This window comes from Perna viridis, chromosome 6, assembly GCF_037379345.1.
Source record: "Perna viridis isolate PV_CMFRI_1.1 ecotype Kerala chromosome 6, ASM3737934v1, whole genome shotgun sequence".
Lineage (NCBI taxonomy): Eukaryota > Metazoa > Mollusca > Bivalvia > Mytilida > Mytilidae > Perna > Perna viridis.
The window spans coordinates 33140393-33154441 of NC_142450.1; the positions used below are offsets into that span (position 1 = coordinate 33140393).

The window sequence follows — 14049 nt, forward strand, 5'->3', positions numbered from 1 at the left end:
TGTAATTAATTCCACAAAATTCCATCTGAATAAATTAGATAGTCGGACATCTGTTGCTTCTGACGACATTAAACTGATACTCTATCTATCTCTGTTGACAGCTTATTCTCACGATATGCAGTCCATAAGTCCTACAGAGTTATAGTTCCTGATTATGGTTACTTGCTCGCCATGGGCAAAGGGAAACAACACCTGTTCAACAATAACAAGCAACTATTTTTATTCAGTTCTTACTGTCAAACTGTTTGCATATACTAATACTTACTAAATGATCACATTAAACTTATGTATAGTTTTTCCAATAATCAATCGCAAGTTGTTTTTAATACATTTAAAGATTTAAAAAAGTATTTGTCAAACGACCAAGCTCTTGGAGAGAAGATACGTTCGATTTGATTTCGACCGCTTGATCAATTATAATATTTGCTTACATCATGACAGCCAGTACCCATACTACTAACATTACAGACAATAAAGTACAACTACTAATATCTTTTATTGTATTCTAAACGGTATTTATTTCCCCGATGTTAAAACAATGTAATTGAAATTTCACATTTATCAATGGAAAATCTCTAGAGAAACGAGTAAATAGGATATTTTTATGCTTTTGCCAATAAATAACAATCAATAGAAATAAATCAAGTTTATAAAACAATGAATGTCTCTCAACATATCTTACGATAGTTTGAGAGTAAAGTATCCATTCTATTGGGAAATGATACCGCTAATATGTTCTAACTCAGAATTCCCAGAGGTTTAAACACAAATATGACTTCAGTTTTTCTTTTTGTTATATATAACTATATACCAGTTTATGTATTTTCTCAAAAAAAAATGGACCCCGTTTGAAAAAAAAACCTGTTCAAATTAAATTATAGTTTACAGCTTTTATCATTTTTATGACCTATTCGTGCAAATGGTACCTTCAGCCTGATCACTAGACTCGCTAAGGAATATGCGCAAATGAGAAGATTGATTTCAGATTTCCAAAGAAGCACAAGTTGTAGGAATTATATTTAAGGAATAAAAACTAAATAGAAAATCGGCCATACATGTGTGATGTTTCTGTAGTGTTGCATCCAACGGCAACGTTTGAACAAGATACTTATCTCCAGAGACATCTTGTTCATATATACATTTTGTATCTGTATACTTGTAAGGGGTATTGATGGAAAACAGGAAAGACAGAAGACACGACTACAAATGTACGAACATTAATTTTCTTATGTAGAATAAGATGGTGTCATGTCAATAGGGTTAGCAAAACCTCAACGAAACCAAAACATCAAATTATTTAAAAAATACATAGAATGAAGACATTAAAGGGTTTAATTGATCAAGATGCATATGAAACAAAGAAGATATCAAAAATATCAATAAATAATAATCCCGACATTATTGTCATAATCCACAGACGATGACGGTGTGTGTAAGAATATGATATCAGATAGAAGATTTTTACAAGTTCAGTACAACGTATGCTTAACAGACATTAGTTTTCGTCGAATCTAGAAGAATACACAGAAGAACAAACAGTTGTTTTATCCACACTGATCATTTACACATAGTGTTATAATCTTCTTCGAAAGAAAATAATAAGTAGAGATCGACCAAACAAATGTGATGTTTGTGTAGTGTTAGCACATGACTCATTGGACAATGGTAGTATTTGGAAAAAAGACACATTGTTGCAAAGATATCTTGGTAATATAACTGAATTCTTATTATAGATTGAAAATTTGGAAGCCGATGAAAAGCAAAACAAAACGAATTCAAATAGAAAAAGAAACAAAAAAATATGGTTTATAAATTCAACTAAACAAAATGATCAAGTACTAATAATAGTGATGGAAGTAGTTAGAACAAATACATAGAACTTTAAGTTGTTTTTGGAAATATATTCATGAACGAATTAATTCAGAGCTAGGAACCCATCATAATTTCGAAACTATTGTCATCATCACCGGACGCAGGCGTAGATGTTTCAAGAGTAAAACATCGGGCAAAAGATTTATATTATTTTACTGCTACGTATCCTTTGTGGAAATTATTTGTCTTCGACTGACTAAAAGATCAATCGAAAAAAAGCAGACAAAAAACATTCCTTCTAACAACAGGATTACATATCTGTATGCAGTATCTGTTTATAAGACTCCATTTTGTTCCCTACCCATTGAATTAAAGAAAAACTTGGATCCCACCAGGGACTCTCATAGATTTCGTGGTCTACGAAATGCAAGAACAGGTGCTTTGTAAAAGATTTTGGAAAACTTATGATGTGTTAGAATGTCTTCTCATTCAGTTGAAATAGATCAGCCGTAAAAGACTACTTACCACTGAAATGTAAGTTTATCTTTGTTTTTTTTTATTCTCGAAGCAATTTATAACGGCTTATGCTGTAAGCTTGTTCAAACGTCTGTTTTTGTAAAGTTACTTGTAGCCACATGATATGAAAAGTGAGATGATGCACCTTATTTGAAGAGGTTGGTTGTATGTTATATTTTAAATAAATTATTTGGGTGACAGTTTGTTTCAAAGAAAAGAAATAATGACTGTCGGTGAATTTACACAAAAAGCAAATCGAATATATATACATGCAAACGTCTCAGAATGTGACGACTCTATTCGCTACACTACGCCATCGGATCAAACCGATACAGGGAAGATGATGTAAACTTATAGAAGGGTCTGAAAAATTCCCAACGACGTTAGAACTGTCAAATATGCGATGCAAATTTTTGGTCGTTCCCTCTGCGGGACTCGAACTCGTACCGCTCTGACATCTATGGCAACAACGCCTGCACAAAGTCCAGCGCCCTAGACCACTCGGCCAACTAGGCTATGTACTAAAATATAGCTTTCGCTGGCCGGGTCATTCCTCCTCATAGAATTAAACTAGGGATGTAACTTAGTACACGAAGTAGTACGGGACAGTTCATCTAGGTGTTATTATGTAGAATAGAGGATCAAATTAATGATGCATGTCACAACAAATCAATATTATACAAACGTCTCAGAATTTGACGACTCTATTCGCTACACTGCTCCATCGGATCATATTGATACAGGGAAGATATGTAAACGTATAGAAAGGTCTGAAAATATATATATATATATATATCTCTTAGACATTTTTTGTGGTAATGCCGAGATGACTTCATGCTTCCATACAAGGCGGGTTGTCATTACACATTGTAACAATTGCATCACAAGTCAAGTTTAGAAGTTACATCACACATTTTGTGATCACGAAATGCGGAGACTATAAATATAACTATTTTTGTGGGTAAGAATTCATGCCAAGGATAGTCCAATTTATTATAATTATCATCAATTAAAGCAAAGGAGAAAGCGTTCAACAAAATGTTAAATACAAAAGACTACCTAAAATGACATTGATCTGGCCAATAAAAGTTTGGTATGAATATGCACAGTGTGGATAAATATGTTCATTTTTCAAAGGGCTACGGCCTTGCAAAGATAAAATATGAAGCGTTTTTGCAGCCAAAAAGAAGCTGAAGAAAAGTGTCACAGAATGCTTAATGTTCATGCTATTTTTACAGGGTCTCGTGGAAAAAAAGAAATTGAAATTCTCAGCATATATATCATGATTTGCCAAACTATCATGTCGAAGCTGGTAAAGCATTGAAGACGACCGGAAGTAGAACGTCAGTACCAACAAGTGTTTTTTTTTATGGCTAATATGAAAACTGTATTTGAATTCCATTGAATAAGAAATGTCGGCAAAAAGAATCGAAAATCAAAATGGAAGGACAATTCGGAAGAGGCGTCAGAGACTAAGTACATGATATAAACGTGAAAACAGGTACCAGATACGATTAACATACACAATGTAGATACAAAAATAAGATATGATCTCATGTAAAACGTAATGATAAGGAAAATATGACAGCACTCACACACACAGAGCTTTTGCAATATGGATACCCACGAATACCTGGAGTGACATTAAATGATCCGAAAGGTTTAGCATGACCTGCTCCACTAGCGGCATCCGCCAAAAACCGGTTATTATCAAGTATTGGTAGGTAATCAATCCGGAAAGACGTGAAATTTAACTGAAGATATCTTGTTACATATTCATCTTCATCATATCGTTAAAAAAATTTGTAATGACGACCATTTAACTGTTGCAGGGGTAATACATATCAGTTCGTATGGAGGCATGTCTTAGCGAAATCAGTGAATGAATGAAATTAAACATGCTGAATTTAATCATGACAAGACCGAACTCATTATATTTACAACAAAACAACGCAGAAAAGACTTTGTCAATTGTAGCATATCAGTTTTGACGGGTACATAGTAAACGAAGCGTCAGTAGTCAAAAACCTAGGCGTGTTTTTCGATAAGACCCTGAACATGGAGAAACAAGTTAGTACAGTATAAAAGTCTTGCTTTCTACAAATACGCAACATAGGGCGTATAAGACAATATATAAACGACGATGCTTGCAAAACCTTAGTAAATTTTTTAGTGACATTACGTCTATACTACGGCAATGCGCAGCTGTATGGAATAAACTCCAGCAACATCAACAAACTACAGCGAGTACAAAACACTGCCACTCGATTGATATCTAGAAAATGCAAGCACGACCATACAACACCGGCCCTAATCTCACTACTTTTGCTACCAGTGCAACATAGAAGTCGGTACAAAATCTTACTGTATACCTTTAAGACACTTAATAAGTTGACACCTGTTTGCCTGCAAGATCTTGTGAGTGTATACCATCCAACTCGAACTTTACGATCTGAAGATTACAGACTCTTAACAATACCCCGAACTCGAACGAAAATGTATGGCGAATGCAGGTTTGACAATGCATCAGCAACATTATGGAAAGTCTCCCTGATAATATTCCTCATGTGTTATCTATAGATATTTTTAAGAAACTTGTCAAGACTCACCTTTTTAGACTAGCTTAAGGTGACAGTATCTGAGTGTACATATTGCGTCTTCTTGATTCTCAGTTAGCTTTTACCCGTACAATGTAAATAATGTGTTTTTTTTCATTTTTATCTATATTTGCTCTTTTTACCGTAATTTTTTTTTTATGTAAATGTAGATAATTTGCAATTTCTCAACTCTATTTTGATATTCTTATTCTTTTTTTCATTAAATTTGGGGCGTGCTTGCCTGATATTTTTCCCTGTTTGATATATATTTTTAATTAATGATATTTTCATAGTGTTATATATTCAATGCATTCATATCTTGTTAGAAATGTTTAACGATGAATTAATTAGCTTTGAAAATTTAACTTTTCCCGTTGGATTTTGTATTATTATACGTTTTATTTATTTATGTAGTATTTTCTGTATGTATTTAGATTTTCCAGCGCTTAGAGAAAATTTAATTAGATAAGCGCTTAATAAATAATGATAATAATAATAATAATAATAATAATAATAATAATACCACTAGGCTGAACATACTTCCGCATTAATTAGAAGCTTATTTGATTATATTATTGCAAGTTTGGGTAGATGCAATATAAGCAGTCTTTGATGAAAATGATGAGTGTTGTGAATTAGACGAAACGCTCAATCAAACCATCATCGATCTCTTTTTTACATTCCTTTTATTGACGTATGTGAATTTCTAATAGATGTATCTTCAAATATTATGTTACAAACGCATTGTTATGTAATGTACTTACATCAGGTTGTTTGCCGCATTCTTTTTAAATGTCTGCAATTTATACACAAATGTATGTTATCATTTGCTTATTAAGCACTTCTCTGTCTGGTTGAAAATGTTTACACTGTAAATACAGTGATATATCTTTACTTAATTGTCAACTGTGATTTGTTTTTTACTGCAGTTTTGATGATGCGACTATTTTTTTTAAATTTTTGACAGGATGGATTTCGGTGTAAAAAAGTAGCAGAAAAATGAATTAATAGAACATACAAGAGTTAAACAGAAGAGCTCAAAATGCATGACCAATTTACATTCTTCAACTGAATGTTTTTGATTCTCTAGTGAGGCAGTAGAAAACTGTTAATTAATAAAATTATCTACTCAGCATTTGACATAGACATGGACTTAAGAATATTTCTTCGCATCAAAGTTGAGACACAGTTCCTTATAGAAGTTTTTGCCCTTGAAAGGTAAACAATAAAACATTTTTTCCCCAATATCTTGGATCCTGAAACACACAGGACGAATCTATAGTAAATGAAGGAAAAAAATAACTATTTAGCGTTCGATCAGTGGCATAGTCTATAGGACAGGTAACTTTCCATCTTTGCTTTTCTCTATCCCTAGATTTTTATTTGAATCAACATGTAAAACAACTTTCACATCAAGTATACACTGTACTTTTCTAAAGGTTCAAAATGGATATGGACAAAAGATTTATAAGAAGTTGAAATATCATAGGTTTTAATGCTATTGTATTCCTTAATTTACGGTATCCAGGAAATCTTCAGAATTCAGAAGATCCACATTTAATTAATACAACTGCGGGAGTAACCAGTTCGGTAGGACCCTCTTTGACAGCTGTGAGTGTAGAAGTTTAAAGTTTTTAAAGAGGTTTGGTAGTACATTTGCAGATCCAGTTATGTAGCGTTGTTTGTATGAATTCGTTTTGAGTTTAGGAATTCGGTATATAGAAGGTAGATCACAATCATCGTCTAGAGAGACCAAAATAGGATAATAAATAGGAAACAGAGATTAACTGCGTACTCAAAGTAGCGAACTGAATAAATTACACTTGCATATAAAAACTGGAAAAAAGGAAAAGAAGACTCCACAAAAAATATGTCTTGCAATCTGACATCCCCAAAAAAAATTAGGTGCTGCAGAAGGGTAAGCAAGTCCTTTTTTTAGCCAGCGACACCCGTCACATCGCAAGTAAGTCAAGTCCGGTTCGAGTCCAGCTACAATAATGTTACTCTATGACACACTTTGTTAAGTGTAAAAAAAGTCACATCATAATCGATGGAACAATCTAGGTACGATATCAGTTGATTTTACAGAGTAACTTTAACTTTGAAATGGTGAAATAGTATCCAAAGCAAAAATATAATTTATTAAAAACATCCAGAATACGGTACCGTGAGGGAGCGTGACAATGCAATGTAAAATACTTGCACATCAATCAAGACAAACTTATCGTTTAACAAAACAACTACCTGCATTCACTAATTACACTCTAAAAATAATCAAGGCTGATGTGAGTAGTGTACATGACAACCGACACAAACCTTACTTGTATTCTACAAAGATGCAAAGTAAGTTCTTTACGAATTAATTAACCTGTAATTTACGTGTTCGTACAAACTTTTACCTACATTCCTTGCGCATTTTGATGTAGGCGAACCCACTTGCAGAGAAACTTGTTAACATACAGATAACGTTGAATCATAAAAATCTGCACAAAGAAGATTAATAAGAAAAATCATCTAAACTGAGTATTAGATAGCTGAGGAGCAAAAAAAAATGAATGAAAATTATGCTGTGCTAATTATTCTGGGAGTTATTTCCCTTGGATATTCGACGACAGGAACTTTTACCTGTGCCTCATTTGATAATAGAATGTGTATCACATACGGATATAATATGACAGCCTTACCAAATTTTGCTGGACAAAACCGTCCACGTGACGCTTTAATTATATTTCATGGGTTTGTTCCATTCATACGGCACGGGTGTTCAACGTATCTGAAGCTGTTTATGTGCTCTGTCTACTTTCCTAAGTGTAGGTTAAAACAGGGGACGCGAATTGGACCTTGCCAATCCTTGTGCAATATAGTTCTAGGTCAATGTCAAGATGTATTTTTAAAACGTGGACTTCCTTGGCCATCGGAATTCAATTGCTCAAATTTTGAAACAAAAAATGACTTTGAAGAAAACTGTGTCGAGGGCCCATATGTTGCATCAGAAAATCAACATTCCCAAGTTGTTGATCAAAACCAAGATCCTAACGATTCTGAAACTAAACTTTCGTCACTACAACATGTTACGTCTACAGCGCAAAATATATTGGAGAACCCTGCGCAATGTGTACCTACTAAAAATGAAATGTGCCTGTCTTACGGATATAATTTAACTTTAATGCCAAACTTGGTTGGCGACAAATTTCAAAAAGACGCAGAAAGACATATTCAATCATTTGCATGGCTGTTTCAACACGGATGTTCCAAATACCTAAAGTTGTTCCTCTGTTCTGTGTATTTTCCGGAGTGTTCTGAGAAGAGTACAACTCTTGTACGACCTTGTCAATCCTTCTGTCAAAGTGTTCAGAAACAGTGTGAACCTATACTACAGAAGCTCGAATTCACATGGCCTTCGGTTTTAAATTGCTCAAATTTTAAAAAGACTACTGAATATGACGAAAATTGCCTTAGGATGCCGAGACAATCTAATGATATTTTGAATTCTATGGGGTCAGATCAAGATAGGCATGTATCAAAGGGTCTTTCGACGTCTTCATCACCGACTCAAAAACATAATTCTTCATCTAATGACATTATATCAAGAAATTCTAAACGATGTATTCCTATAAGAATTGATATGTGTTTATCGGTAGGATATAACTATACAATTTTTCCGAACCTTGTTGGAGACAAAGTCGAAAGTGACGCTGAACTGCGGCTTCAAACGTACACACCATTGCTACAGTACGGGTGTTCTATTCATCTCAAGTTACTCTTGTGTTCTGTGTTTTCTCCAAAGTGTTCTAAAGTGTCTGGTACCTCAATTGGACCTTGTAAAACGTTATGTAAAAGCGTTCGAAAGCGATGTCTTCCTGTTTTGATCGAATTTGGATTCCCTTGGCCCTCAGTATTAAAATGCTCAAGGTTTGAATCAAAGTCCGAGGAAGGCGAAAACTGCATTGAATTGCCAGATATTCCCCACAATACGGGAGGAAGCCGCAGTCCCATTCGGCCTCGCCAATCCACCACTGAAATTCCCCTTGATTCAGATGTACAAAGATCTCGAGAACAATTATCGAAAAGTACCATGTTCTCCACAGATATGATGAATAGTAATTCGAGTATCAGTTTATTAGAAAATACATCAGTTGTAGATTTAACTACATCAAAGTCGACAATAGTCGTGGAAGATAATGACCTTCCAAATATGGGTAATATAATGTTATATTCGTCGCAAAGCGTATGTACTCTTGTGCTTTTAGTAATCATGCTACGCGTGAGTTTCCAGCATTGATTAAAATATTGTATTGATTTATATAATGATACATTACATTTTATCATTTAGAAATTCATCTTCAATAAAAGTACCAATTTCTTTACGGAATTAACGATAAGTGAAATACGTTTTATAATAACTCACATTGCCAAAGTTGTATCACGAATATAGGATCTTTTGCTAATCTTCCTAAAAATGCATTGTATAAACTTTTATTAAGAAAAGCCACAGATTCAGTGGTTAATTTTACAAAAAGTCGGAAGTGTTGGATTAATATTACAAAATGACGTCATAACTATGAAACTAGCATTTGTCCCCGTGTTTACAACTTTTTTAATAAAATTTCACACATGTAAAGCATCCAAATATTGTCGATGTAATGTTAGTTTTAAAGAAATCTTATCAATGTTAGAATGTCCTTAAAATATCACCTTTGAAATATTGTAATATTGCTTCAATATTCTTACTATTTAAATGCTGTTTTGTGTTTTGCTCTTTTTAATTGTTCCGTTCAACCTAACGGTCTAGCATGAACATTTCATTCTCGGTGCAAAAAAGTTAAAATTGAGATAATCCGCAGTCTCGCGTGCTGTTGTTGGTATCGACTTCCAGATTTAAGTACAGTGGTATTGAATATTTTTGTGTATGTTACCTCAAATGTTTATTCTATCACTCTCATCTCAACTCACACGAAAACATTGTAAGGACAGCAAAATTCATTTTTGTGAAAACATTCATAAGATTGTTTTTCAAGTGTAAATCTCAGAGAAGTTTGATTTTAAAGGAATGCTTCAGTTTTCTCGTAGTTTTTTTCTAGCAACATTAATTTAAGGAGGTAGACCTATGGTAAGGGACACAACTCTTACAAATCATTGGAACATTTGTATTTAGCATTTTACATCAATGTTATGTAAGCATCAAAGAAACTTGGATTGATTTCATTCTGTGTCAAATGAAAGCTTGATAGGCCTTTGTGAAATTGAATATGATACAAACATATCACTGATTTCATGAGTTATGTTCCTTACCCTAGGTCTACCTCCTTGTTGTACATTGACTGTGAAGAAAATATAGCAACTAAAGTAAATGCACGTGAAGATGAATAAGTCTAGTCGAGTTGTCTGTAACATGTAATTGTGTAACGTTTTACCTTGGACACTAATGGGTTGTAATTTAAAAAAATCATCTAACTGCAACTATCAACGAACAACATGGTGAGAGTCATAATATTTCGTGTTGTCGATTTTTCGGTGAATACTTTTTTTGTTTCCGTGTGCATTCCATACGTTGATTTGTCAAACAATTTTCAATGCTTTCAGTATTGCTTCTTTTTTCCACTATACAAATGAATCGATGCAAACATTTATTCATTCTCTTATTCCAAGTGTAAACCTACCTCTTTCTACATTGATTTTTTGCTCATTCGTTCTGTGCAGAGTGTTTCTCAGTGCAGAGTGCTTCGTGTTAGTATAATTGTGTGCGCTGATGCTGTTTTAAAGTAAATAATCTTATAATTAATTTGAACACTAATGATTATTCTAGCCATCTTTTATACCCAAGTGTTATATATATAAAGACGAATTGAAAATAAAATTTTTCCATTCATGTAATGTTTTTCCAAGCTCCAAGGCAAGCGTTATTTTCTTCTCTTACTAACAACTTCAGGCAGGCTTTTCGAAATTCTCGGACGTAATTTAAGTCATACGACATTTGATTATCGGATAATGTCGCGTAAAATCATTCTTTTTTTCGTGCATTTTCTGGGAGGGCTAGCAGCAGCGTCTAGAGTGAATTTCGAAGGTCAGACGCTGTTCCGAGAATGATGTTTTGGATGGATTTACAAATTCAAACGCCTGTCTTCTATTTATTTGAAATGCCATGCGTTAAATTCAGTTATCTACAGTGTACTTTCTTTTGAAGTTGCCAGTTTACATATTTTTGTTGAGTTTTCAGTATGGACTTCGGTATAACTAGATATTACGTCATGTCTGAATTTCTTCGCTCTAATCAAATCTTTTCACGTTTAGTCTGAAATCTTAGTACAACTTGTTATACTGAAAAGTGCTGTGTAAGTAAAACGATGTTGGCCTGAATATAAATTTTTAAAGCTGAGGCAAATACATAAAGGTATTTCAAACAAATATCATATCATTTACTGATTGTATCTGTTGTTGGTGGTGTTATTTAGCTTTCAAAAAAGCTTGAAACAATATTTTTTGTAATCTTCAGTTTTCTCAGCTATTTAACTTATTGTATACTTGCGTACGATTAATTATTAGTACTTTGTTTTGTATTTTGTTTTAAATAAATAGAAAGTTCAATTTCATCGTTATTATTTAATTTAAGCATATATGACACCTTGCGAGCACAGCTACTTTAGCAAACTAGTAAAACCAAAATTCGTTGAACAAGATACATGTACGGCTGCACTAAGCTGAAATCAATGGATTAGAGCCAACTGTAATTGCATCCGTTACAGATAATTCCTAGATACGAAAAAAAAAGCATTTCACTATCGAATTATTACGTATGTATTTTCAATTAAAAATAGCGTTTGAAATGATGCAAAAGAAGTGTCTTTAAATCAATCAAAAGTTTTTGTGACAGAAACCTGTATATTGTTTACAAAACCCTCTTTCAAGGGGGAAATAATTGTCAGGAAAATATTCTATAGAAATGTAATGGAAATTGATTTTTTTTACACAAAAAGTTCAGTGACCCACAGTTATATTCTTTCATGTTTTAATATGCCTACGTGTGTCCGTTTTTTTTTCAGAATGTTACAATGTAGTAATCTTTAATGTTAGGCGTCGCCCTAGTGTTAAAACGGGCAACATGAAAAAAAAAACAAAATAGGAACTGTTGGTATTAATAAATTATAATGTTATAATAAGCTAGTAGTCAGACTTGTTGGACCCCGAATTATATCATATTTTGTCTACCCTATTTATGAAATCTTGCAGTATTCAAAATCTAAAAATACGCTTCATTCCTTGCATTGCATATGCTAGAACTTCTCGGTGATGGATTTGGCTTCCTCTTTCGATAGTTTTGGTTTTCAGTACTTCTTGTGTATAACTAATATTTTGATTATGATCTTCCTACGTGTTTTATTTTAATGCCACTGATGAAACACGTGTATAGCATACGGAAATGTACAATATATAAAACTGGTACTTTTGTATTAAAGCTGAAAGTCACAAGGGTGAGAAAACTTAAAATTTGAAAATGAAAAAAAAAAACACCTTATTAATGAAAATGTGAATGAAGATTCAACTTATTTTAGTTAGCACAGAATAATGAGAAAGAACATGGTGGTCTTTAGTTTATCCTTCTGTCAAATCATTTGATTTTATCACTTTCAAACAGTGAACAAAATGTTTTTTTTTAAGTGAAATACATGTATATTGTGTACATTTAAGCGAAGCAAAATGTCTATTTTTATCTTAACTTCGGGAAGGTAGCAAACGGCCATTTTTGCAATATAGTTGAAGCAATACACATACTAAGAAAGCAGATAAACTTATCATGAACACAATTTAGAACAGACAGATGTGTGTGCATCCGGCCTTTCACGACTCGTATTGTTTGTTGTCCCATAGATTGTAGAACTCATAAGTTATGTCCTCGTATTGAAATGACTTTCTTCGTTATTTTGGAAAAATTATGCGAGATTATAATAGAAAACTGATCAAACAATAAGGTGCGTGATAATTAGATTAGCCTTAATTAGTTTATAAATGACACTTACGCTGCGGTATTGAATTGATACAATGAGTACTTCCCATCTTAACATACATAACTTACATACCTTAAGTGTCCATGTTGTAGTAGAGGAAACAACTAGATACAAGATGTAAGAAGGTAAACCTAGTGTAAAGGATTCAAGACTTACAAATCATTCGAATGTTTGTATTCAGCATTTTACATCGATCTTGTGTAAGCATCAAAGTAACATGTACTGATTTCATTCCGTTTCAAATGAAAGCTTGATAGGCTTTCGGGAAATTGAATATGATACAAACATATCACTGATTTCAAGGGTTATGGTTATGTCCCTTACCTTGGGTCTACTTCCTTAAATTTAAAGATAGCTTTTTATATTCGAAAAAGTCTTGGAAAGGCGAACGTAGACATTGTGTGGCCTACTGGAAAACAAATTTAGGCGAAACTTTAGTGTATATTTGGTACTAGTAAAATGTTAATCTCGTGGATTACTAAAAATGCACATGAAATGTATATTATTTAAATAAGCAATGTACTCACCATTTGGGTATATTTTTTCAATGCAGTTGTAAATATGGAAGTCAATAAAACGCTCAACTACACCTTTGACTGTTTACGTCGTTAACTCAAGGTGGATTCTAAAAAAGTTATTTTTAACGTTCTTAACGGATCATCTTATTCAGAAGGAATTACTCCAAGTGGACCTTGTCAAGCGCGTAGCCTTTAACCATAGACGGTTAATTGATCTATAGAATAAGAAGAGGATTGTGTTGGGTATATAACCTTCTCATCCAGAAACCAGCCAAATAGCTAACCTGGTTTAGCTCACTAAATTTATTTTTTGTGTATACATCCTAATGAAGTTTTACCATGACAATTACGCCTATAGATGTTTTTTCCCGAATACTAGTAATTGCTTGTGTATAGTGTTGACCTTGGAACCAATACACTGTCTTGTCATTCAACATTCAATTAGTTTCTAGCGTTGGTTAACATGATTTTGTGATTACTCGTTAGAAACATTTTCGAGTGCATACGAAATAATTGCGCGACGCCCTTTTAATGATCTATCAAATGATAAAAAGTAGGCGTAGTTGTCATTGTAAAATTTTTTCATGTTGTATACTCAGACGA

At 33.2% G+C, this 14049-nt stretch overlaps 1 protein-coding gene across 1 annotated transcript; it reads left to right on the top strand.

The window, feature by feature from the left end:
• The first annotated feature begins 7224 nt into the window (after nt 1–7224).
• On the top strand, nt 7225–11515 carry LOC148614622 (uncharacterized). Its single transcript, XM_088588845.1, has one exon. It carries the CDS (start codon nt 7477–7479, stop codon nt 9205–9207), a length of 1731 nt encoding a protein of 576 aa, XP_088444971.1. The 5' UTR covers nt 7225–7476; the 3' UTR covers nt 9208–11515.
• Nucleotides 11516–14049: the final 2534 nt, after the last annotated feature.

What these genes read in the sequence shown, in the direction of transcription:
- LOC148614622 (XM_088588845.1), top strand. Translation starts at nt 7,477, where the DNA reads ATGAATGAAAATTATGCTGTGCTAATTATTCTGGGAGTTATTTCCCTT.